Source organism: Macaca fascicularis, chromosome 16 (assembly GCF_037993035.2).
Source record: "Macaca fascicularis isolate 582-1 chromosome 16, T2T-MFA8v1.1".
NCBI lineage: Eukaryota > Metazoa > Chordata > Mammalia > Primates > Cercopithecidae > Macaca > Macaca fascicularis.
In genome coordinates this window covers 82,425,668-82,451,576 of record NC_088390.1, presented here as the reverse complement: position 1 = coordinate 82,451,576, position 25,909 = coordinate 82,425,668, and the positions used below count along the sequence as shown (strand labels likewise).

The 25,909-nt window shown below is 59.2% G+C and overlaps 1 protein-coding gene across 1 annotated transcript; it reads left to right on the top strand.

Moving 5' to 3' along the window:
• Positions 1-4,579: 4,579 nt before the first annotated feature.
• Positions 4,580-25,567, top strand: EVPL (envoplakin). Its single transcript, XM_005585020.5, has 22 exons — positions 4,580-4,785; positions 7,740-7,839; positions 8,205-8,359; positions 8,441-8,567; positions 9,310-9,435; positions 9,622-9,660; positions 9,821-9,982; positions 10,068-10,175; positions 10,315-10,410; positions 13,049-13,174; positions 13,634-13,780; positions 14,118-14,272; positions 14,460-14,557; positions 14,806-14,978; positions 17,069-17,247; positions 17,332-17,470; positions 17,589-17,782; positions 18,122-18,272; positions 20,328-20,411; positions 20,535-20,645; positions 20,749-20,841; positions 21,869-25,567. The coding sequence occupies exons 1-22, from the start codon at positions 4,688-4,690 to the stop codon at positions 25,307-25,309; spliced, it is 6,102 nt and encodes a 2,033-aa protein (XP_005585077.3). The 5' UTR covers positions 4,580-4,687; the 3' UTR covers positions 25,310-25,567.
• The last annotated feature ends 342 nt before the right edge of the window (positions 25,568-25,909 follow it).

The following is a 25,909-nucleotide window of genomic DNA, read 5'->3' as shown; positions in this document are numbered from 1 at the left end:
CTGCACTTCTCCAAAATAGGGCTGCAGGTCCCCAGACCTGGCTAGTAAGGATAGCTATTATCTTAAAGGTGGCAGAGAGGCCCAGAGCCCTTGGGTCTACCAGTTTCTAAGCAGGACTGGCTAGGGTGCAGACTTCTGGAATGCAGGGATGGCTCGTGCACCAGGTGGCTGCAGGGGCTGGGGAGTGGGCTGCACCAGCACCAGTCCTACAGCTGAACTGGGGCTGGTGCTGTGGGTCCCCTTTCTCCCAGGGAAAAGGGATGGTTCAGAGTGAGGGACAGATACCCTAAGGTAGCCTTGGTTTTGAGGATTCCAGGGCCTCCCTCTATGTTCTCTTGCCATTTAGTATGAGGAATTCTGCCTGCTCTCTTAACACACACAAGGCTTGATTGTTTTCTGTTTTTTGGAGTTTTTATAGTTGCTTCCTCTAAACCTTCCCTGTAAAAGTCCCAAAAGGAATCACCAGCACCTGTTCCTCCCCACGCTTGTCTGGTTAGGCAAGCTGTGCCACCTTTTGCTTCTCTCTAGGCTGACCTTGGCATTTCATTTCTTTTTATCAGACTTGCTAGGCAGATTCACAGCCAAAAGAGCCTCCTCCAGGTGGCCCTGCAGATTCCTGGGCCACAGCTTCTGCCCCCCAACCCTGTACCTGCAGACAATGGAAGGAGGCTGTTTCCTTGAACCCCCAGTCTGCCAGATTGTGCTCCTCTTGGCCCAGCTGGAGGAGGGCATCTCTGCTTTGCTCAGTGGGCCAAGGGAGTGAAGGGAAGAGGTCTTCACTCAACTTCGGTCCAAGGGTCTGGCAGTGGAGCTTTTGTACAAACAGGGCAATTTCCTGAGACAGCAAAGCCTCACCTCATCAGGAACACATGGGCGCCTGGCAGCTTACGGCTCCTGGGGCAAAGGAGGCAATTACCACCATCTGCCTCAGCAGGGAGAAGAATGCCTCCCCACAGGAGCCCCGAAGCTGGAGGAGAGAGTGGGCACCAGAGGGCTTAACTGCTGGCACGCTTGCCAAGTGGTCACACCGTGGCCGGGCCGCACATGTGCCCAGCTGTGTCTGGCAGTCTTGGAGCCAAGAGTCTCACTGTTTTTGGTCTGATCAGACCTCTTGCTCAGGTCCTGAGCTGGGTGAGCTGCCAGCTGCCCACATCAGCGTGGAGCTCTAGGCGCAAGGAGTCGGTAAGCTGCCGCACAAAGTCATGGCTGGCAGAGGGCTGAGCAGCCCCAGGGATCATTTCATCTCTAACCTCTCAGTCCACCAAGGAGCAATCCAGGGCCAGGTGAAGGGAAGGACTCACCAGGCCCCTCAAAGTGGGGAGATGCCCTCTTTGTATGCATGCCTTAATTTTTTTTTTTTTTTTTTTTTTGGAGACAGAGTCTCACTCTGTTGCACAGGCTGGAGCGCAGTGGCGCAATCTCGGCTCACTGCAAGCTCCGCCTCCCAGGTTTACGCCATTCTCCTGCCTCAGCCTCCCGAGTAGCTGGGACTACAGGCGCCCACAACCGCGCCCGGCTAATTTTTTGTATTTTTAGTAGAGACGGGGTTTCACCATGTTAATCAGGCTGGTCTTGAACTTCTGACCTCGTGATCTGCCCGTCTTGGCCTCTGAAAGTGCCAGGATTACAGGCATGAGCCACCGTACCCGGCCGTTTTACATTCTTTTTCCATAGTATGTCTTTGAAGTCTGGCATGAATTTTGCACATAGAATACATCTCACTTCGTCTGCGCACCTTCAAATGCACTACAGCCACACACAGCAGGGCCTGTGGTTGCAGAAACCGACGCTGACGGTCTTGATCCAGGCAGTCAGCCCCATCTTGGCCTTTTAGATAAAGGGCTCCTTTCTCTCCAAAGGGTGAGACCAGAGGTGAAGCACAAAGACAGCCATGCCCCACTCTGTGTCCCTGTCCTTTCTCCTGTTTTCTTCTGGGGCCAGGGTTGCCGCCATCTGACAGGAGCATCCCACGGTGAGAGACGGCCTCAGGGCTCGGGGTGTTCCTGCCTGCCGCCTGGCAGCGCGTATCAGAGGAGCCGGGCCTGATTTGATCTGGCATGAGAAGATCACGCCAGGAAGTCAGCTCTTGTTTTTCTTGCAGTGTATCAGTTAGCCCTTAATCTCCGGGGCGTGTGGGGGCCCCCTGCAGTGCTCATTTCCTTCCTGGAGGGCTTCTGCAGAGGCGGCGATGCTCCATGCCCCAGTGTTCCAGACCTCAGGCTCGCCGCCCTCTGCCCAGGGCACCTCCCCCTGCACAGCTCAGGGACCTCGCCTGGTTGCTCTCTGTCTGAAGTGTGGACACCTGTCCCCAGGGCCCCACTGCCAATGACTGCCACCTCCCACGGAGGGGCCTAGCTCAAAGGTGAAGCAGCCGGGCTTGGTGGCTCATGCCTGTCATCCCAGCACTTTGGGAGGCTGAGGTGGGCAGATCACCTGAGGTCAGGAGTTGGAGACCAGCCTGGCCAACATGGTGGAAATCCGTCCCTACTAAAAATACAAAATTAACAGGTGTGGTGGCGGGCACCTGTAGTCCCAGCTACTCAGGAGGCTGAGACAGGAGAATCGCTTGAACCTGGGAGGCAGAGGTTGCAGTGAGCCGAGATGGTGCCAGCGCACTCCAGCCTGGGAGACAGAGCGAGACTCGGTCTCAAAAAAAAAAAAAGGTGAGTCAGGGATGCCAGGGGTGAGGCTGGCGGCCCCCGTAGTCATTCACACAAACGGCTCCTTTCTGAAGACAGTTGATCGCAGGCATGCCATGAGTGGTTAGAAGTCAAGTGTCACCAGGAATCAAGGGGGAGCAGGCTGGGGCAGAGGCTGAGTGGCCTGTCATCTCTGGTGCCATCTCATCACATGGGCTGGGAGCCGAGGACACTGGAGACCACTTTGTTTCCTCATCGCTGTCAGAGGCCGCCGCTGCCCTCCCCACCCCCACTGCCCCTGTCAGCTCCTCCACCTCCAGGAATGGGGGTCTCCTGCATCCCCTCTCCACGGCCGAGTTCAGGGACTTCCCATGAGATTCAGCCAAAAAGGGTGCAGGCCTTTTTTATCCCATGGGGGCCTGAGGCCGGTATCAGGTGTCGGTCCCTGGTCTCCCCTGTCTGCTGGGACCTTTCTCTCCTGCCAGGCTGTGTTTTGTCCTCAGCAAGGCCTGCCAGGATGTCCAGGTGATGTCACCCAGTCAGCCTGTTCCATCCCCTGACTCCCCCTCAGGCCCTCCTTCCACTAAAACCGCAGGGGTTTCAGGAACGACCCAGAAAGCGACGCCACCTCCGAAGAAGGGGCCTGTTACGCTTGGCCAGTGAAATGAGCGCCTGGAAAGGGGGGTGGCATCACCCCTTTCTTGAAGAGGCTCAGGGACACCAAGAAGTAAAAGGCAGCAGCCCTGGTCCCCAGTGTGAGGAAAAGACCAATAAGCTGGCATCACTGTCTGCCACTCAATCTGACTTCACAGAAGCCACCAGGGGCCATTTCTGGGTGGGGGAAGAGGCAGGTGGGAAAAGCCAAGTGTGGTGGGCCTCAGCCAGAGCCCAGGCTTAGTGGCACCTGAAGCCAGCCCTGGTGGCACCTGGGGGAGGGTGTGCACCAGACATCCCCGCCTCTCTGGAGCTGGCCTGAGGATCTGAGGATCTCAGTGATGCGCGTCCTACTGCATCGGGCTCCGAGCCCTGCACAGATGGTGCGCAGAGCCCCGCACACAGCCAGCCAGGAAGACAGGGCGGGGAGGCGGGGACCGCTGCACCGTGCACACTTTATAAAATGGGGCCTGGTGCGGTGGCTCATGCCTATGATTCCAGCATTTTGGGAGGCCAAGGCGGGTGGATCACTTGAGGTCAGGAGTTCGAGACCAGCCTGGCCAGTATGGTGAATCCCCTTCTCTGCTAAAAATATAAAAATTAGCTGAGCGTGGTGACAGGCACCTGTAATCCCAGCTACTTGGGAGGCTGAGGCAGGAGAATCGCTTGAACTCGGGAGGCAGAGGTTGCAGTGAGCTGAGATTGTGCAATTGCACTCCAGCCTGGGTGACAGAGCGAGACTTTGTCTCAAAAAAAAGAAAAAAAAAACGGACGTTGTGCCAGTTGTCTGGAGTGAATGTCCCCTGGCTGCCCTATCACGTCGGTGGAGAGCAGAGAGCCAGGCCCTGGGCTGGCAGGACACCCCCTCCTGTCCTGGGGGATTGAGAGCTGTGGGTGGAGGGCTGCCTGGCAGCAGGGCCTCTGAGCTGGCTGGAGGTGTTTGTTAATCCTGAGCTCCGGGGCTGGGGCCTCTCCGCTGAGCCTGCGCCTGCATGTGAACGTCTGTTTTCAGCCCTGTCTGTCCTGGCCTAACTCCTTCCCCATCTGGGTGTGACGCCGCCGCACTCCCCTGGGCATGTGGGTGTAACAAGTCCAAACCTTCCATGGGAGTCGGGCAGGCTCGGCCCCGCCCTCGGGGCTGCGCCCTTTCCTCCCAGACTGGTTGTGCAGGAGCAGGCGTGAGTGTGGTCGTTGTGGGTGCATGCGCGGCCCGGCCGCCCGCTGCCTCACCTGCAAGGAGGGGCCTCCCAGAAACTCCCTTCCCCAGTACCCAGCCGCCCCACCTCACCAGACTTAGCTGACCAGCCAGCAAGGACGCCCGCTGCCTCCCACCTGCCCTCCTGCCCTCCTTCGCCAGCCAAGCCCAGCCTGAGCCAGCACCTGCCTTTCCGACCATGTTCAAGGGGCTGAGCAAAGGCTCCCAGGGGAAGGGGTCCCCCAAGGGCTCCCCAGCCAAGGGGTCCCCCAAAAGCTCCCCCAGCAAGCACAGCCGGTGAGTGGGGCTGGGGAATGGGGAGCCGGGGAGCTGGGGTGGGGTTGGTGCCAGGCCCAGGTCCTTGAGCCACCTGGCGGCAGCAGCGGCCCAGAGCCCAGGACCAGCCCCGTGCTGGCATTTGGTGTCCCGAGGCCAAAGGGCCCATGGGTGGACGCTCTCCCGGCCTCGGGAGCCGCAGGCCTGGGCTGAACTTCAGCCCTGGCAGGAGGCAGGGGATGGCCTGGGGCTCCCCACATCCTCTAAGGGGGCCTGCGGGCCACGGATTGAGGCTGCTCAGCGGGAGAAGTGCTGGACAGGAGCCTGCACCGATGCCCTCCTCTGCCAGAGGCTGGGAGATGGGAGACCCTGGCTGTCTGCCTGCAGCTCTGCCCCAAGGCTCTACTTGACTGGGATGACCCCTGGGGCCTCGATGCAGGGCATGAGGACTGAGGGGGTGGGATGGGGTCCCTGGGGTAGGGACGCAGGGGCTGTGCTGCCTCCTGCCTAAGCCACAGCCCTCCCCAGAGTTCTCACACAGGGCCTTGCTGTATTGAAGAGTTAGGGGTTCATGGCCAGGCGCAGTGGCTCATGCCTATAATCCCTGAACTTCAGGAGGCCAATGCAGGAGGATTCCTTGAGCCCAGGAGTTCGAGACCAGCCTGGGCAACATAGGGAGATCTTGTTTCTATAAAAAACTAAAAATAAAAAATAGCCAGGCATGGTGGCTCATGCCTATTGCTTGAGCCCAGGAGTCTGAGGCTGCAGTGAGCCATGATCACACCACTGTGCTCCCGCCTGCCTGGGTGACAGAGTGAGACTCTGCTTTAAAAAAAAAAAAAAAAAAAAAAAAAGCCTGGTGCTATGGCTCACGCCTGTAATCCTACCACTCTGGGAGGCCGAGACAGGTGGATCACTTGAGCCCAGGAGTTTGAGACCAGCCTGGGAAACATGACGAAACCCTGTCTCTACAAAAAATACAAAAATTAACTGGATGTAGTGGTGCGTGCCTGTAGTCAGAGCTACTTGGGAGGCTGAGGTGAGAGGATCACTTGAGCCCGGGAAGTCGAGGCTGCAGTGAGCCGTGATCACTCCACTGCACTCTAGCCTGGGTGACACAGGAAGACCCTGTCTGTTAAAACAAAACAAAACAAAATAGAGCTGGGGCTTCCTTTGCCGGGGGGTGTGGTGCAGGGGGCACTGGGCCTCCCTTGGACCACCCGGCTCTCTGGGGCCCAGCCCCGGCTCTCTGTGAATGTGCTGGGCTGCATTCTTGCCACTTACTGACTTCAGCTCCTCTGCAGAGGAGGCAGCAGCCCGCCTGGGCCCAGGGTGTTGAGATAAGCACAGGGATGAAAGGCTGGTGTGGGAGTGGGGGTGCCCATTACCCCGATAAGGATCAAGGCACCAACAGACACCAAGGCTGGGCGTCTGGGCGGACGGGAAAGACAGTGGTTAAGACTCTCGGCTAACACTCTCGCTGAGTGACCTGTCCTCCCTGGGGTGCCTGAGCCCCACCCAGGGTGGAGTGTGCAGCTCCCTGTGGGAGCAGCCATCCCAGGAGGTGGGACCTGAGCAGGAGTGCCTGGGGCCCAGCACCTGCAGCTCCCACTGTCCAGGCAGGCTTCCCAGCAGTGTGCTCCTGGCCTGGGGCAGCGTGGTCCTCAGGGCCCTGTTGGCTCTGGTTGCAGCCCCCTCACCTCACGTGCGATCCACTCGTTTGACACGAACTTACTGAGCACTTACTCCACACCAGGACTGTTCTAGGCACTGGAGATGTCTCTGTAGACAGAACCAACAAGCCCCTGCCTTCAAGGCACTAGCCCTCTAGTGGGATATAAACTAACACGTGCTGGGTGCCAACCCTGCACCAGGCCTGCACTGGATGTTTCAGATGGATAAATTCAATTAATGCTCACAATAGCCCTAAGGCATAGATATTTTTATTAAAATCCCGCTTTACAAGTGAGGAACCTCAGGCACAGAGAGGTTGAGTAACTTGCCCAAGGTCACACAGCATTAATGATGGAGCAAGATGAAACCCGGCTGTCTTGGCCACAGAGTTCTTCCAGACTGCTGTGCCTTCACCAGCACTGCCCCTTTGCCTGGGGTGGCCCATCCTTTGACTCAGTTCAAGGCTTCCCCTGCCCCAGGATAATGATCCCCCATAAGGCACTGTGCTCATGAGGCTTGGACCACTCTGCCCTCTTTTAGGTCTGCTTGACCTCGTGAACTCCAAAGAGTGAGTGCGTGCACACAGCAGGTGCTCTATGGAGGCTGCAGGGCGAATGCACAGAAAAAGTCCTGGGGTGGAAGCAAGGCTTCCTCTCCGTCCCTGACCGTGTGACTCAGAGCAAGTCAGGGCCCAATCTGGGCTTTGAACCCTCAACTCTGGAGAATGTGACGGTGCCCGGCAGTCTCTTGCGCCTGCCCCCCAACCCGGCTCCGACAGTGTGAGGCTCCCCTAGACAGGCACTGGAGCCTCCACTCTGGCAAAGCCCCCCGGGGTGGGGGAGGTATGGGGATCACAGGGCTGGAGTGGGAGGAGGTGGGGGTGGAGGACATGCTGCTGCCTCCCTGCCCCAGCCAGCCCAACTGCCCCTCCCAGGGCCCGGCCCAGCTGGCTCAGGTACTAGTGGCTGAGCCGGTGATTCACTGACTCAGGGAGGGAAGCGGCAGGCAGCTGGGTGAGGTCGGGGACTCACTGCCAGCACAGCTGGCTGAGACTGGGACACCGAGGCCGCCTGCCCTCCAGCACCACACAGACCTGAGACCCTCACCTTTGACCCTTCATGTGGGCAGTGCTGACACCCCCAACCAGGACTAGCTCACAGAGCCTCCTGCAGAGAGAAACCCCAGAGTCAGGGCAGTGAGCTAGGCTGTGGGGGCAGGGAGGGAGGGCAGGGGATGCCACCTGGGTGGGGCATAGAGGGGCCTCATCCACCAAGTTGCCCACTGTCCTCTCCACCCACCAGGGCTGCCACTCAGGAGCTGGCCCTGCTCATCTCCCGCATGCAAGCCAACGCCGACCAGGTGGAGCGGGACATCCTGGAGACGCAGAAGAGGCTGCAGCAGGTGAGGCCCAGGCAGCAGTTGGCAGGGCGTGGGCAGGCTGGGTGGCATGGGAGGCCCATCATCAGGACTGGCACTCCCTGAGTGTCCCCTGGTGATGGCGAAGATGGGACAGATGACCTTTGTCCTGCACCGCCCATCCCCTAACACGGTGGGAGAGAGGACTCGGCTTCCTTCTTTGCTGGGCTCCCCTGTGTCCTTGTCCCCTGCCTCACAGACGTCCTGGGCCTGACCCTGTGCCTGGCGTGGGCCTCAAGGTTGGCCAGCATAGCTAGGGTCCCAGAGGTGGGGCTCAGGCCCACAGTGATGGGGCAGCAGGGGTGTGGGGGCTCTGGGCCCTGGCGAGTCTGCCCATCCCCTGCCCACAGGACCGGCTGAACAGTGAGCAGAGCCAGGCCCTGCAGCACCAGCAGGAGACGGGCCGCAGCCTGAAGGAGGCCGAGGTGCTGCTCAAGGATCTCTTCCTGGACGTGGACAAGGCCCGGCGGCTCAAGCATCCGCAGGCTGAGGAGATCGAGAAGGAGTGAGTGGGGCTGCGGCAGGGCTGGGGGTCCCTGGGGGAGGCCCAGGCCCAGCCCTGACCTGCCGGCCACCTTCTTGACAGCATCAAGCAGCTGCACGAGCGGGTGACCCAGGAGTGTGCGGAGTACCGTGCCCTGTACGAGAAGATGGCGCTGCCCCCCGACGTGGGACCCAGGGTCGACTGGGCACGTGTGCTGGAGCAGAAACAGGTCAGGAGCTCAAAGTCACACCCCAGTGTGATGAGAGGGCGATACGGAACTGCATTTAATCCAGGGTCTGACTGTAGGCTTGAACCTGGGGTGGCTCAGGGGTCTAGGCAGGGAGACAGCAGAGCAGACAGTGCAATCAGGGAAGACTTCCTGCAGGAAGAGGCACATGAAGAAACCTCAGAGGGGTGAGAAGGCTCAGTTGGGTCAGGGTGAAGTAGTGAGGAGAGGACCATTCCAGAAAGAAGGAGCAAAGGCTCCTGCCAGGAGGAAGCCTGGGGTTTGACGGGAAGTGGGGATTTCTGGGCAGGTGGGCAGAGCCAGGTCATGGGGCATTCTGATCCCTGGGTGAGGAATTGTGCTTTGATGCCACACAGAAGGGGTGTCATGATGACAATAGAGGGACAATGGGGAAGGGCCCGGGTGGAGCAGGGCGTGCTGAGGGCCCTAGAGCTTGGCTGGAGGTGTCCAGGCAGGAAGCACTGAGGCTGGGTCACAGACAAGGCAGGATGGAGCTAGGAGACTTTGCAGAGGCTGAGCCCAGCATCTGGGAACCAGTGGGACTCAGGCCACTGCAGAATGGCCTCGCCCCTGGGTGAGCTGCAGGGCATGCACCCGGGCTGCTCCCACGCTAGTCCACGCTCTGCCCAAATGACCAAGTCCGCTTCTCCGGGTGGGAGGCCTGTGGGGTTCTCTGGCTCCCCACCGCGGTCCTGTGGGGACTGAGCCGCCGGCTGTCCTGCAGAAGCAGGTCTGCGCCGGCCAGTACGGGCCGGGCATGGCGGAGCTGGAGCAGCAGATCGCCGAGCACAACATACTGCAGAAGGAGATCGAGGCCTACGGGCAGCAGCTGCGGAGCCTTGTGGGGCCGGTGGGTGAGCTGGGAGCATGTCACATCCCGGGCCAGCCCCAGCCCCTGTTTCTCCAGTCAGAGCCAGAGCTAGATCGGCTGGACCCTGGGGATAGGGGTAGGTGGGGTATGGCTGCCCAGATATTAGGGGGCCATCTCCCTGCACCCCACCTCTTATGGGGTTGTTTCTCCCCTTGGTCGAGGCAGGATGCAGCCACCATCCGGAGCCAATACCGAGACCTACTGGTGAGCAGGCGGGAGGGTCGGACCGGGTGGCTGCGGGTGGGTGTGGGTGGCCGCCCGGACCCTGCACGGGGCCAGTGTTCCTGAGCGCGGCCCAACGGCGTCTTTTGCCCCCTACTTTCTCTCTCCCCACCCTGCTGCTGGCGGCGGGTCCTGAGCACAGAAGGCGGCGTCGTGGCGCGGGCAGAGCCTGGGCAGCCTGTACACTCATCTGCAGGGCTGCACGCGGCAGCTGAACGTCCTGGCGGAGCAGCAGCGCCGCATCCTGCAGCAGGACTGGAGTGACCTCATGGCCGACCCCGCGGGCGTGCGGCGGGAGTACGAGGTTGGCGGGGAGAGGTTGGGGCTGGGTGGGGGCGGCCAGGACCATCCTGGTCCTCACCGCCGCTCGCCACCCGACTCGCCCCCAGCACTTCAAGCAGCACGAGCTGCTGAGCCAGGAGCAGAGCGTGAACCAGCTGGAGGATGACGGCGAGCGCATGGTGGAGCTGCGGCACCCCGCGGTGGGGCCCATCCAGGTGCGCTGGGGCCCATCCAGGTGCGCTGGGGGCAGGGCGAGAGTGAGAAGGGACGTGGTGGGCAGGGCAGCGGGGGAGGTGGGGCGGACGTGGGGTGGGGGCGGAGCGTGGTCCGAGGGCTTCGTGCTGCCGTCCCCAGGCCCACCAGGAGGCCCTGAAGATAGAGTGGCAGAACTTCCTGAACCTGTGCATCTGCCAGGAGACCCAGCTGCAGCACGTGGAGGACTACCGCCGGGTGAGCCCTCGGGCAGGCCGCAGGGGCGGCAGGGGCGGGAGCCAGGTGTGGTGGCTCACACAGGAGAGGCACCGCACCTCTCAACTAGACAGAGCTGGCAGGGCGCGGTGGCTCACACCTGTAATCCCAGCACTTTGGGAGGCCGAGGCTGTGGCGGCTCACTTGAGGTCAGGAGTTCGAGATCAGCCTGGCCAACATGGTGAAACCCCATCTCTACTAAAAATACCAAAATTAGCCAGACGTGGTGGCAGGCGCCTGTAATCCCAGCTACTCAGGAGGCTGAGGCAGGAGAATCGCTTGAACTCAGGAGGTGGAGGTTGCAGTGAGCCGAGATTGGTCCACTGCACTCCAGCCTGGGTGACAGAGAGAGACTCCACCTCAAAAATAAAATAGAGCTGTGTGGTTGCTACTTGGTCCCAGAGGGAAAGTAAAGGCATGGGCACATTCTCAACAGGGTGAAGCGGTTCCCAGGGGGGTGAAAATTGTTTCTTAATGGCAGAAAAATATCTTAACTCTTATTATGCATGAAGTACAAATTCACAAACAGCATGTCTGTGGTATTAAAATTTCATGGGGGCCAGGTGTGGTGGCTCACACCTGTAATCCCAGCACTTTGGGAGACCAAGCCAGGAGAATTGCTTGACCCCAGTAGTTCCAGACCCGCCTGGGCAACATAGCGAGACCCTGTCTCTATACGAATAGATAAATCTCTATCAAAATAGATAAATAAATACATAAATAAATAAAATTTTATGGGGATGAGGTGGGGAGAAATTAAAGAAAATATTTCTTAAAAGCCTCTTTAGGAGAACAATAATGAAAAAAGGGGGTGAGAAAACAATATAATATACAACTGGGATTTGGGGACAGATAATGTTTCATACATTTTCCTATAGAACCAGAAGACTGTGATCACACACATTGACCATAGTTCCATTAAAGCACCTGGGATGCTTCTTTAAAGCACAGCTCTTCTCCGGGGCTGGGACAAGTGCAGCCCCAATACCCTCTGTCCCAGCAAGAAAGACTTCAGGTGCTAGAGGGAGGCAGGTGTCAGTGCCCTTCATTTGTGCGGGAAGGATGAAGACCAAGTTTTTTTTTTTTTTTTTTTGAGACGGAGTCTTGCTCTGTCGCCCAGGTTGGAGTGCAGTGGCACAATCTTGGCTCACTGCAAGCTCCACCTCCCGGGTTCATGCCATTCTCCTGCCTCAGCCTCCTGTGTAGCTGGGACTACAGGCGCCCACCACCGCACCTTGCTAATTTTTTGTATTTTTAGTAGAGACGGGGTTTCACCGTGTTAGCCAGGATGGTCTCGATCTCCTGACCTCATGATCCGCCCGTCTCGGCCTCCCAAAGTGCTGGGATTACAGGCGTGAGCCACCTCGCCCAGCCAAGATCAAGTGTTTTATGACCCACTTATAAAAATTAAGTTCAGGCCGGGCGCGGTGGCTCAAGCCTGTAATCCCAGCACTTTGGGAGGCTGAGACGGGCGGATCACGAGGTCTGGAGATCGAGACCATCCTGGCTAACACGGTGAAACCCCGTCTCTACTAAAAAAAATACAAAAAAACTAGCCGGGCATGGTGGCGGGCGCCTGTAGTCCCAGCTACTCAGGAGGCTGAGGCAGGAGAATGGCGGGAACCCGGGAGGCAGAGCTTGCAGTGAGCCGAGATCCGGCCACTGCGCTCCAGCCTGGGCGACAGAGCGAGACTCCGTCTCAAAAAAAAAAAAAAAAAAAAAAATTAAGTTCAGTGCACGAGTAAGACCCCATCTGCAAGAGCACAACAGTGATCAAAGGTCCTGCCGCCTGGGTAAGGAAAAAAAAGACCGACCAGAGTAGGGGAGAGTGACGGTTTAGGTTTAGCTGGTTTGTTTATCTGGTTTAGGTTTATCTGGTTGGTGTTTAGCTGGTTTAGGTTTAGCTGGTTTGTTTAGGTAGTTTGTGTTTAGCTGGTTTAGATTTAGCGATTTAGCTGGTTTAAGTTTAGCTGGTTTAGGTTTACCTGGTTTATGTTTTTCTGGTTTAGGTTTAGCTGATTTGTGTTTAGTTGGTTTAAGTTTAGCTGGCTTAGGGCATGATCTTGCCTCACAGCAGCCTCCTGGGTTCAAGTGATTTTCATGCCTCTGCCTCCCGGATTACAGGTGCCCGCCACCATGCCAGGCTAATTTTTGTATTTTTAGTAGAGATGGGGTTTCACCATGTTGGCCAGGCTGGTCTTGAACTCCTGCCTTCAGGTGATGTGCCTGCCTCAGCCTCCCGAAGTGCTGGGATTACAGGCATGAGCCACCACGCCCGGCCCAGAGTCCCTTTCTTCTGTCTCGTGCCCCTCAGAGTTCTGTTCTAGCACAGTAGTATCTGCGAGCATCACCTGGGGCCTGTGGGAGGCAGGCATGCGGGGCCCACCTGCACATCGGATCCAGCAGGTTTACTTTACTGGTTTAGTTTAGTTTACTGATTTAGTTTAGCTGGTTCACATTTATCTGGTTTAGGTTTAGCTGGTTTGTGTTTAGCTGGTTTAGGTTTAGCTGGTTTGTGTTTAGCTGGTTTAGGTTTAGCTGGCTTAGGTTCAGCTGGTTGGTAGGGTCAGTGGGCAGCAGGTTGCCCCAGGCTCTGCCCTTGACCACCCAGCGAACTCAGTTCCAGGAAGAGGCCGACTCGGTCAGCCAGACCCTGACGAAGCTCAACTCTAACTTGGATGCCAAGTACAGCCCTGCACCTGGGGGCCCCCCTGGCTCCCCCACAGAGCTGCTGCAACAGCTGGAGGTGAGACAACCCCACCAGGCCATCTGCACCCCACTTCTGGGAATTGGTCCTGTCCATCTTTCTGGGCCTCACCCCTTCTGCCTCGGTACCTAGTCCTATCCCAGGCCCTGGCCTGGGTGCTGGCGGGGTGTCTGCTCTAGCAGGAGGCTGGCCAGGTACCAGCAAGCCCCTCCCTGGATGTCAGTTTCCTCATTTGCAGTGGGACAAGGGCAGCCTGGGAGAGCTCTGAGGCTCCTCTAGCTTCTGCTCGGAGGCCTGGGTGGTGCTGTGCCATCCCCCTCCCTGCAACTAGCAGATCCCAGGATCCTAGGCCCCCAGAGAGGGGCTCCTTTTACTTTGCTGACTTAGAGACCCCTGCCTTCATGAAGGCCAGCCTCTGGTCCTTTGGAAGGACAGGTATGGTGTGGCCAGCCCCCAGTGCAGCCTGGCCTGAGTCCCCACTGCCTGGGCCCCTGGCAGGCAGAGGAGAAACAGCTGGCCATCACTGAGAGAGCCACTGGGGACCTGCAGCGGCGAAGCCGGGATGTGGCCCCTTTGCCACAGCGAAGAAACCCACCTCAGCAGCCCCTGCACGTGGACAGCATCTGCGACTGGGACTCCGGAGAGGTGGGAACTCCCCCACCTCACCCCTGCCGCCATCCAGCCCCTCCCAGCCCATCCCTTGCCCCTGCCCAAGCCCATCCCTGCTCCATCCCCTGCTGTCTCCTGCTCCCATGTCTGCCCTACTCCTTCCCTTGACCCAGACCCTCCTCTCTCCAAGTCCTGTCCTGCCTCTTTCCTACCCCAGCACCTCCCACCCTACTCTTGTCCCTGTTCCAGCTGCTGTCCCCATTTGTCTCTATCCCCAGCCCCTACTCTGCCCTAGCCTTGGCCCCCTGCCCCGCCCCAGCCTTGGCTCCCTGCCCCTGAGCCCGCAGGAGCCACTCCCTTTCTGTGCCCCCAGGTGCAGCTGCTGCGGGGTGAGCGGTATAAGCTGATAGATAACACTGACCCACACACCTGGGTCGTGCAGGGCCCTGGTGGGGAGACCAAGCGTGCTCCCGCCGCCTGCTTCTGCATCCCAGCACCTGACCCTGACTCCGTGGCCAGGGCCTCCCGGTAGGTCTGTGTAGGGTTACTCAGGGGCAGGCTGTGGGCAGAGCAGGCTGGCCCTATGCTGTCCAAGGCCATGGCCCGGCAGACCCCTGCTCAAAGGCCGGCCTTCACCTGCAGCTGCGTCTACTGGGGCTGGGGAGGGAGAGAGGCAGAGTGGGGACCTCCTTATCCGACCCCCTCTTCGTTCTAGGCTGGCCTCGGAGCTGCAGGCCCTGAAGCAGAAATTGGCCACAGTCCAGAGCCGCCTGAAGGCCAGCGCTGCAGAGTCTGTTCGGCCCAGCCAGCAGGGTACCCAGGGCGGCCCGGGGAGGGGTGGCTGTGGGGCTGGAGGGAGCAGATTCCAACTTCCGACTGGTCTGTGATGGGCAGGGGTCGCCTTGCGTTAGGGACCACCACTCTGGGGATTTCTTCTCTGGGGTGGCCCTGCCATCCCCTCCACCCTACCCTGACAGGATCCTCTGTGGGCATCTGGTGGGGGCACCCATCTGGCAGTCAGGAGATAGGCCCTGGGCCCTCACCAGCACCTCTGCCCCCAGCTCCATCTGGCTCGGCCCCAGCCAACCCACAGGCCCAGAAGCTCCTGACACAGATGACCCGGCTGGATGGGGACCTGGGACAGATAGAAAAGCAGCTGCTGGCCTGGGCACGGGCCCCGCTGAGCCGCACCACACCCCTGGAGGACCTGAAGGGCCGCATCCACAGCCACGAGGTGGGTGAGCGGCGGGCAGGGGCAGCTGGGATGGAAAGCAGCCTGGCCCTGATGCTCACACTTGAGGGAGGGGAGGCAAGTGCAGGAGCAGCGGCTGGGATGGAGGTGGAGAAGGGAGTGGACGGACCTGGGCTCAAACAAGCTGGTTCCCCTCCTGGCTCCTCCACTGACCAGCTCCGTGATCTTGGACTACATCATTCTCTGGGCCTTGGTTTCCTCATCCCTGAAGCAGATATTATAATGCCCAGCTCACCGGATCATTCAGGAAGGTTCCAGTAGGGCCCAATGTCATCACCCCCAGGAAGTGTTCTGGCGAAGCTCCTGAAATAGCAAGGGAGCCTGGAGAATCTTAGGAAGAGACGTCCCCTGGCTGCAAGGGGGAGCCTTCCTGGGGAGGTTGCAGCGTTGTGTAAACTCCTTACCCAAGAACAGCAAGCTGTCTGCCACGTGGACTCAACACTCCCGGAAGTGCTCAAAGTGAAACCCACACCGGGCCACAGTCTGGGTTATCCTTCCAAACCAGTTTCTTTTCTTTTCTTGAGACAAAGTCTCTCTCCATCACCCAGGCTGGCACGATCTCAGCTCACTGCAACCTCTGCCTCCCAGGTTCAAGCCATTCTCCTGCCTCAGCCTCCTGAGTAGCTGGGATTACAGGTGCCCACCACCACGCCCAACTAATTTTTGTATTTTTAGTAGAGATGGGGTTTCACCATGTTGGCCAGGCTGGTCTCGAACTCCTGAGCTCAAGTGATCCACCCACCTCGGCCTCCCAAAGTGCTAGGATTGCAGGTGTGAGCCACTGCGCCTGGTCTGTTTTTTTTTTTTTGAGATGGGGTCTCACTCTGTCACCCAGGCTGGAGTGCAGTGGTGCGCAGTGGTATAATCTCAGCTCACTGCAATCTCTACCTCCCAGGCTTGAGTGATCCTCCCACCTCAGCCTCTCGAGTAGTTGGGACCGCAGGCGCAACACTGAGCCTAGCTAATTTTTTTTGGTAGGGATGGGGTTTTGCCATGTTGCCCAGGCTGGTCTCAAACTCCTGAGCTCAAGTCATCCTCCCACCTTGGCCTCCCAAAGTGCTAGGATTACAGGCATGAGCCACTGCACCTGGCCATATTATTATTATTTTGAGATGGGGTCTTGCTTTGTTGCCCAGGCTGGAGGGCAGTGGCATGATCAAGGCTCACTATAGCCTCAACCTGCTGGTCTCAAACAATCCCCCTGTCTTCACCTCTCAAGAAGCTGGGTCCTTAGGTTTTGAAGTCATAGCATCTGCCACATCAGTGGTGTTGGGGTCCAGGAGAAGCCCAGTTAGACTGGGCGGTGGGTGGTGCCTGGTGCAGTCAGCACTGCTCGGTGACGGAGGGGGCAGATGAGTGAATAGCTGATGAAAGAATAAGGGCAACAGTCCCTAGTGGGCAGAGCCAGGGCTTTGGCTAGAGCAACAGGGCCAGGGGACCTGATGGTCTCGTGAGCAGGACAGTGACATGAAGATGACTGTAGGTAACTGTGTGCCTGGCGCTCACTGCTGAGCTCCAGACACAGGCTCTCATGTCATCCTCCCATCAATCATTCTTTTTTATTTATTTCATTTTTTTGAGATGGAGTCTTGCTCTTGTCGCTCAGGCTGGAGTGCAGCGGTGTGATCTCAGCGTGCTGCAACCGCCATCTCCTGGGGTTCAAGCAATTCTCCTGCCTCAGCCTCCTGGGTAGCTGGGATTACAGGTGCACGCCACTACGGCTGGCCAATTTTTGTATTTTTAGTAGAGACAGGGTTTTGCCATGTTGGCCAGGCTGGTCTCGAACTCCTGACCTCAAGCAATCGGCCCGCCTCTGCCTTCCAAAGTGCTAGGATTACAGGTGTGAGCCACTGCGCCCAGCCCCTCCTATCTATCATTCTGTAGATGAGGAGACTGAGGGTCAGAGAGGTTGATCTGCCCCAGGTCATCCACAGAGGAACGAGTGGGGCCAGGACTGAACCCAGTTCTCTGGCCTGAGCCCATGCCTCCATGGGCGCAGAGTTAGGGTATCCTGGTAGAAGAGTCAGGTGGAACCCACCTGCCCAGAGATCCCTGACCCCGCCCCTCTTTAGGGCACAGCCCAGCGTCTGCAGAGCCTGGGAGCAGAGAAGGAGACAGCCCAGAAGGAGTGTGAGGCGTTTCTATCCACGCGGCCCGTGGGCCCCGCTGCCCTGCAGCTGCCCGTGGCCCTCAACAGCGTGAAGAACAAGTTCAGTGATGTGCAGGTTCTGTGCAGCCTCTACGGGGAGAAGTGAGTGCTCTGGGGTCAGGGCAGCCAGGCAGGGCAGCAGCGTGTGGCCCAGGGAGTGTCTGAGTCTTGCCTCCTCTGTGGCAGAGCCAAGGCTGCCCTGGGTCTGGAGCAGCAGATCCAGGATGCTGACAGGGTCATCCGAGGCTTTGAGGCCACCCTGGTGCAGGAGGCCCCCATCCCTGCCGAACCGGGTGCTCTGCAGGAGAGGGTCAGCGAGCTGCAGGTAAGGGACCAGCCAGGGCCTCCTGGTGGCAGAGGGACTCAGCATTCGGGGGAGGGTGGGGTGGACACGGTATCTCCCCAGCCACGAGGGTGCACAGCTGCATCCCCTCCTCCCACAGCGCCAGCGGAGGGAGCTGCTGGAACAGCAGGCCTGCGTGCTGGGGCTGCACCGCGCGCTGAAGACCTCGGAGCACGCATGCGCCGCGCTGCAGAACAACTTCCAGGAGTTCTGCCAAGACCTGCCTCACCAGCAGCGCCAGGTGCGAGCCCTCACCGACCGCTACCACGCTGCAGGGGACCAGCTGGACCTGCGGTGAGCGACTGGGTCCTCGGGGCACAGCGTGTGGGCTGGTGCAGAGGCAGGCGTTGCTGCCTACAAGCTGTGTGATCCTGGGCTAGTGACTGCACTTCTCTGAAGCTGTTTCCTCACCTCTAAAATGAGATAACAACAGCGCTTATCTCCCAGGGTGGTGCCTGGTGGAGACCGTCCCATCTCTGAATTCCCAGGGTCAGGGAGTGGGGATCTGCACAGCAGGTCACTCGGGCCTCCTGACCTGCCCCCAGGAGGAGGCTCCCACCAGCCTCCCTGTGCACCTGCCCCTGTCCCCGGAGGGCAGGTCTCATCTCTGTTCTGGGCCTCGTCCTCCTGCAGGGAGAAGATGGTGCAGGATGCCGCCCTCACTTATCAGCAGTTCAAGAACTGCAAGGATAACCTGAGCTCCTGGCTGGAGCACCTGCCCCACAGCCAGGTGCGGCCCAGCGACGGCCCCAGCCAGATCGCCTACAAGCTGCAGGCACAGAAGGTGAGGCTGAGGCAGGGACAGCTGCCTGTGCCCATGTCGTCCCCTAGTGGCCAAAGCTCAGAAGAGCTCTAAGGGGCTTCAAAGCCCAGGGCACGGAGGCCTTGGGCCCCTTCCCTGGCCTCCAGCTGAAATGCTCCACTTTGCCCACAGACGGGGCCAGCACGTCTCTGGCCTGACTGGGGCAATGGGATTTACAAGCTCAGGCCACAGAGCCCTGAGGGTTCCAGTCACTACTGCATTTTCCTCATCAAGCCCCTGCCATGTACCAGGCAATGGGTTCACTGGGGTACAACCCTGCACCCAGGCAGCTCCCAGTCTAGTGGGGGAGGTCTGTGATGCTGATAAGCATTGGTGGGAGAAGTCAGCGTGCTGTGGGTGCCCCCAGGCTGGACACCCATGCGGGTCAGGGTCGGTGGTGTGGGAGGAAGCAAGTGTAGTGGGGGGAAGGATGAAATGTCCCATGCAGAGGGCATGGCAGTCAGGGGAAAGGAGGGGACTCAGGGGCGAGGACGACCAGCTGGGCAGACCACACAGGCCCTTCCGGCACGGGATCCAGGCTGCACTCTCTCCTGCGGACCCTAGAAGCTGCTGCGGAGGGGATGCTTCCAGGCCAGTGTTTAGAAGCTGGCTCTGGCTGCCGAGTAGAGAATGACTAAAAGGGTGGGAATGAAGACATGGAGGACCACAAGGAGCCAGGGTGGAAATCCAGTTGAGAGAGAGTGGTGGCCTGGCCGGGGAAGGGACCATAGCACAGGGCGAGGTGGGCAGGTCTGAGATGGAGATGGCAGAATTAGGTGGACTTGGTGACTGCTTGAAGGAGACAGTGAGTGAGACAGATGGGGCCCGGTGGTACCCAGGGTTCTGTTGGGGACAACTGGGAAGAGGGGGCACCTCCACCTGAGGCAGGAACACAGGGAACAGAGCATATTTGGGGAGAGGAATGGGGCCGGCTGGGTCATGCTGAAATGAGGTGGCCAGGACAGCCAAGGGCAGCGGGGAGGTGGAGGTAGGCATATGGGAGGGAACTGGGGCTGGGGGTTCCCCTAGGAGATCATGAGAGCAAAGATGGGTCTGGGACTGCCAGAAAATGAGAATTTCTGGGGAGACAGTAGGGAGGTGACATTGGGAAGGGGGCCTGGGACAGAGATTCTCAGCCCTGGCTGCAAACTAGAATCTCCCAGGGAGCTTTTAAAACATCCCCAGGCCAGGACCCCTCCCCAGACCAAATAAATTGTATTATTGTGGTCAGAGCATCAGTATATTAAGTTCCCAGGTGAATAAAAGTGGGCATCCCGGGTTGAGAACTTTCCAATTGGAGCCATCTTTCTGGATGAGCTGTAGCAGCATCACCTGGAGACTTGTCAGAAATGTGAATTCTCAGGGCCACCCGGACCTGCTGGATCTGATGTGCAGGTGGGTCCCGCATGCCTGCCTCCCATAGGTCCCAGGTGATGCTCACAGATACTACTGTGCTAGAACGGAATTCTGAGGGGCACGAGGCCGAAGAAAGGGACTCTGGGCCGGGCGCGGTGGCTCATGCCTATAATCCCAGCACTTTGGGAGGCTGAGGCAGGCAGATCACCTGAGGTCAGGAGTTGGAGACCAGCCTGGCCAACATGGTGAAACCCCGTCTCTACTAAAAATACAAAAATTAGCCTGGCATGGTGGCAGGCACCTGTAATCCCAGCTATTCGGGAGGCTGAGGCATGAAAATCACTTGAACCCAGGAGGCTGCAGTGAGCCAGGATCACGCACTCCAACCTGGGTGACAGAGCAAGACTTGGGAAAGAAGAAAGAGAGAAAGAGAAGAAACAAACAAAAAGAAAGAGAAGAAAAGAAAAGAAAAGATTCTGCCAAGGTGCCTTGGAAAGGAAGGAGGAAAAGCAGAGAGAATGATGTCAGGGAAAGGAGGGAGTCTGGCCCAGGTCTCCCTCCCTGCCCTTTCTGTCCCTGGGAGGCAGCGCTGGCTGACTGTGGCCCTGGAGGCACTGGCTAGAGGAGAGTCAGGGTGAGTGGAATTTCCTGGCCTCCTGACTCTGGGTTCTTCCCTGGCAGAGACTGATGCAGGAGATCCAGAGCCGAGAGCGGGACAGGGCCATGGCATCCCGCCTCTCCCAGGCCCTGCAGGCGGCGCTCCAGGTAAGCAGCTTGCCTTCAGCTTGCCCCTCTCCATGCATCACCCTTGTCCCTCTTCCAGCCCTATCCCCCACACCCAGCTTCCCCCACTGGCTGCCAGCCTGCTGTCCTTTTCTCCCCGCTCAGGACTATGAGCTGCAGGCAGACACCTACCGCTGCTCTCTGGAGCCCACCCTGGCAGTGTCAGCCCCCAAGAGACCCCGAGTGGCTCCTCTGCAGGAGAGCATCCATGCCCAGGTGAGATGGGACCTGGCAGGGCTCAGTGGACCTTGGCACCAGCTCTGCAGGCTCCAAGGCAGGAGCTGACTCTGCCCTTCCCCTCTCCCTCTGCCCTCTCCAGGAGAAGAACCTTGCAAAGGCCTGTACTGAGGTTGCAGCAGCCCAGCAGCAGATTCTTCAGCAGTTGGAGTTTGCTAGAAAAATACTGGAGAAGGTACACAGACAACACCTACACCTTTCCCACAGCAGCCAGGAATAACCAGGAATGCCCACTCCATTCCCAAAATGCCAGGCTCTCACCCTGGTAGTCTCCCTTCCTCCTCTCCCTCCTGCCTGCAGCCCCTGGGCAGCCCTGGCTGCTGGAGAGGGGCGCAGCTTCCGGCCACCCAGTTTTCTCTCCAGCAGCTCTTACAGGCTGGTGTCCATCCCAGGGTTAGGCCCTGGAGATGGCATTCAGTGTGGTCACAGCTTGGCCACTGGGTGTCCTCCAATGGGACAGGACCTCTAACCCCAGAGAGCAGAGAAAATCTCCATAGAGCCTTCAGCCTTAGCCACCTGGTTCTCCACCCTCGAGCCAGAACTTCTCCAGGCCTCCTGGTGACTTACCAGCTTTTCTGTTACCCTCGGCCACAGTCAGTGTCCCTGGATGGAAGGGGAAAGGGGAGAAGTTCTGGAGGGACAGGGAGAATCTGTCCTGTTTGCATTTTTTTTTTTTTTTTTTTGAGATGGAGTCTCGCTCTATCACCAAGGCTGGAGTGCAATGGCACAGTCTCAGCTCGCTGCAACCTCCACCTCCCTGGTTCAAGCGATTCTTCTGCCTTGGCCTCCTGAGTAACTGGGATTACAGCATGCGTCACCACACCCAGCTAATTTTTTGTATTTTTAGTAGAGATGGGGGTTTCACTATGTTGGTCAGGCTGGTCTCGAACTCCTGACCTCGGGTGATCCGCCCACCTTGGCCTCCCAAAGTGTTGGGATTACAGGCATCAGCCATCGCACCTGGCCCCTATTTGCGCTTTCTAACGCAAACCAGGCCTGCAAACTGCCTTGGGTCCTAAAATCGTTGCACTGACTGGGTCTTCTCAAAATCCTATATCCAAGCATCTTAGGTCTTCAGCTCCACCTCTGAGGACCCACTAGGGAGTCTCAGGAAAGAGGGAGGGGTCTTTCATCTCAAGAAAAACATGGAGCTCTTATCTCCACCGCCCACCCCTGTGCTCTACCCTTCTTCCTCTCTGCAGAAGGAGCTCAGTGAGGACATCCGAGGGACCCACGATGCAAAGCAGGGCTCCGAGAGCCCTGCCCAAGCAGGGAGAGAGTCAGAGGCCCTGAAGGCCCAGCTGGAAGAGGAGAGGAAGCTGGTGGCCCAAGTGCAGGGTGAGCTGGAGGCGCAGAGGAGCCAGCTGCTGCAGCTGAGGACCCAGCGGCCCTTGGAGAGGCTGGAGGAGAAGGAAGTGGTGGAGTTCTACCGGGACCCCCAGCTGGAGGGCAGCCTGTCCAGGGTGAAGGCCCAGGTAGAGGAGGAGAGCAAGCGGCGGGCTGGCTTGCAGGCAGACCTGGAAGTGGCAGCCCAGAAGGTCGTGCAACTGGAGAGCAAGAGGAAGACCATGCAGCCTCATCTGCTGACCAAGGAGGTCACCCAGGTAGAGAGGGACCCCGGCCTGGACAGCCAGGCGGCCCAGCTCAGGATCCAGATCCAGCAGCTCCGCAGGGAGGATGCCGTCATCTCAGCCCGGCTGGAAGGGCTGAAGAAGGAGCTACTGGCCCTTGAGAAGAGGGAGGTGGACGTGAAGGAGAAGGTCGTGGTGAAAGAAGTGGTCAAGGTGGAGAAGAATCTGGAAATGGTCAAGGCCGCCCAGGCTCTGAGGCTGCAGATTGAGGAGGATGCTGCACGGAGGAAGCAGGCAGAGGAGGCTGTGACCAAGCTACAGGCTCGCATCGGGGACCTGGAGCGGGCTATCAGCTCGGTGGAGCCCAAGGTCATCGTGAAGGAGGTGAAGAAGGTGGAGCAGGATCCAGGGCTCCTCCAGGAGTCCTCCAGGCTGAGGAGCCTTCTCGAGGAGGAGAGGAGCAAGAACGTGACACTGGCCAGGGAGCTGAGCGACCTGCACAGCAAGTACAGCATGGTGGAGAAGCAGAGGCCCAAAGTGCAGCTCCAGGAGCGCGTCCACGAGATCTTCCAGGTGGATCCGGAGACAGAGCAGGAGATCACTCGGCTCAAGGCCAAGCTGCAAGAGATGGCGGGCAAGAGGAGCGGTGTGGAGAAGGAGGTGGAGAAGCTGCTGCCCGACCTAGAGGTCCTGCGGGCCCAGAAGCCCACGGTGGAGTACAAGGAGGTGACCCAGGAGGTGGTGAGGCACGAGAAGAGCCCCGAGGTGCTGCGCGAGATCGACCGCCTGAAGGCTCAGCTCAATGAGCTCGTCAACAGCCACGGGCGCTCCCAGGAGCAGCTCATTCGCCTGCAGGGTGAGCGCGATGAGTGGAGGCGCGAGCGGGCCAAGGTGGAGACCAGGACGGTGAGCAAGGAGGTGGTGCGCCACGAGAAGGATCCGGTGCTGGAGAAGGAAGCAGAGCGGCTCCGCCAGGAGGTGCGGGAGGCGGCCCAGAAGAGACGGGCCGCGGAGGACGCGGTGCACGAGCTGCAGAGCAAAAGCCTGCTGCTGGAGAGGAGGAAGCCCGAGGAGAAGGTGGTGGTGCAGGAGGTCGTGGTCACCCAGAAGGACCCGAAGCTGCGCGAGGAGCATAGCCGGCTGAGCCGGAGCCTGGACGAGGAGGTGGGCCGGCGGCGCCAGTTGGAGCTTGAGGTGCAGCAGCTGCGGGCCAGCGTAGAGGAGCAGGAGGGCCTGCTCAGCTTCCAGGAGGACCGCAGCAAGAAGCTGGCCGTGGAGAGGGAGCTGCGGCAGCTGACCTTGAGGATCCAGGAGCTCGAGAAGCGGCCTCCCACGGTGCAGGAGAAGATCATCATGGAGGAAGTGGTCAAGCTGGAGAAGGACCCGGACCTGGAGAAATCCACGGAAGCCCTGCGGCGGGACCTGGACCAGGAGAAGGCCCAGGTGACGGAGCTGCATCGGGAGTGCAAGAACCTGCAGGTCCAGATTGACGTTCTCCAGAAAGCCAAATCGCAGGAGAAGACCATCTACAAGGAAGTGATCCGGGTGCAGAAGGACCGCGTGCTGGAGGATGAGCGGGCCCGCTTGTGGGAGATGCTCACCAGGGAGCGCACTGCCCGGCAGGCCAGGGAGGAGGAGGCGCGGCGCCTGCGGGAGCGCATTGACCGGGCCGAGAGGCTGGGGAGGACCTGGTCCCGGGAGGAGGCTGAACTGCAGAGGGCCCGGGACCAGGCAGACCAGGAGCGTGGGCGGCTGCAGCAGGAGCTGCGGGCTCTGGAGAGGCAGAAGCAGCAGCAGACACTGCAGCTGCAGGAGGAGTCGAAGCTGCTTAGCCAGAAGACAGAGAGCGAGCGGCAGAAGGCGGCCCAGCGGGGCCAGGAGCTCTCACAGCTCGAGGCGGCCATCCTCCGCGAGAAGGACCAGATCTATGAGAAGGAGCGGACCCTCCGAGACCTCCACGCCAAGGTGAGCCGGGAGGAGCTCAGCCAGGAGACCCAGACGCGAGAGACCAACCTTTCCACCAAGATCTCCATCCTGGAACCCGAGACAGGGAAGGACATGTCCCCGTACGAGGCCTACAAGAGAGGCATCATCGACAGAGGCCAGTACCTACAGCTGCAGGAGCTCGAGTGCGACTGGGAGGAGGTCACCACCTCGGGGCCCTGTGGGGAGGAGTCTGTGCTCCTGGACCGCAAAAGCGGGAAGCAGTACTCCATCGAGGCGGCCCTTCGCTGCCGGCGCATCTCTAAGGAGGAGTACCATCTGTACAAGGATGGCCACCTGCCCATCTCTGAGTTCGCATTGCTTGTGGCTGGGGAGACCAAGCCAAGCTCCTCGCTCTCCATCGGCTCTATCATTTCCAAGTCCCCCCTTGCCTCCCCGGTCCCCCAGAGCACCAGTTTCTTCTCTCCCGGCTTCTCTCTCGGGCTCAGTGATGACAGCTTCCCTATCGCCGGAATCTATGACACAACCACAGACAACAAGTGCAGCATCAAGACGGCCATGGCCAAGAACATGCTGGACCCCATCACCGGGCAGAAGCTACTGGAGGCCCAGGCGGCCACAGGGGGCATCGTGGACCTGCTCAGCCGTGAGCGCTACTCTGTGCACAAGGCCATGGAGAGGGGCCTGATCGAGAACACCTCCACACAGAGGCTGCTCAACGCCCAGAAGGCCTTCACTGGCATCGAGGACCCTGTCACCAAGAAGAGGCTGTCGGTGGGCGAGGCTGTCCAGAAGGGCTGGATGCCCCGGGAGAGTGTGCTTCCACACCTGCAGGTGCAGCACCTGACCGGGGGGCTCATCGACCCCAAGAGGACAGGCCGCATCCCCATCCAGCAGGCCCTCCTCTCCGGGATGATCAGCGAGGAGCTGGCCCAGCTCCTGCGGGACGAGTCCAGCTACGAGAAGGATTTGACAGACCCCATCTCCAAGGAACGGCTGAGCTACAAGGAGGCCATGGGCCGCTGCCGCAAAGACCCCCTGAGTGGCCTGATGCTCCTGCCAGCAGCACTGGAGGGGTACCGCTGCTACCGCTCCGCATCGCCCACCGTCCCGCGCTCCCTGCGCTGACACAGGCCAAACAGCCAGTAGGGAAGTGTGTGTGTTGGGGCAGGTAGGATACGTACACCTCTTGCCCCAGAGCAGCCTCATCCCAGGCAGTGGGTCTTCCCCCTGTCCGACCACTGTTTTATTATTTTACTAACTTGGTGTTGGGCTCCCTCCCCTAACCTTGGTGCCTGATCCATCCCCAGACCAGGACAGCGGCCACTCAGTTCTTCCTCCACCTCCAGCCAGTGATCCCAATAAACAAATTCTCTCTCCCTGTGCCATGTGGTGTCCCATTCGTTCACATTTGAGAGCACAGGATCCAGGTGTCTGGGAGATGAGTGCAGGGACAGCATTGCTCAAGTCCTTCCCTGGGCGGACATGCTCAATTTGCCTGCCTAGGAAATGGGCATCCTCAGAGATTATGGTTTAAAATCACTAAAGGAAGCTGGGCACGGTGGCTCACACCTGTAATCCCAGCACTTAGGGAGGCCAAGGCAGGTGGATCACAAGGTCAGGAGTTCGAGGACAACTTGACCAACATGGTAAAACCCCATCTCTACTAAAATACAAAATTTAGCTGGGTGTGGTGGTGCGTGCCTGCAATCCCCACTACTCAGGAGG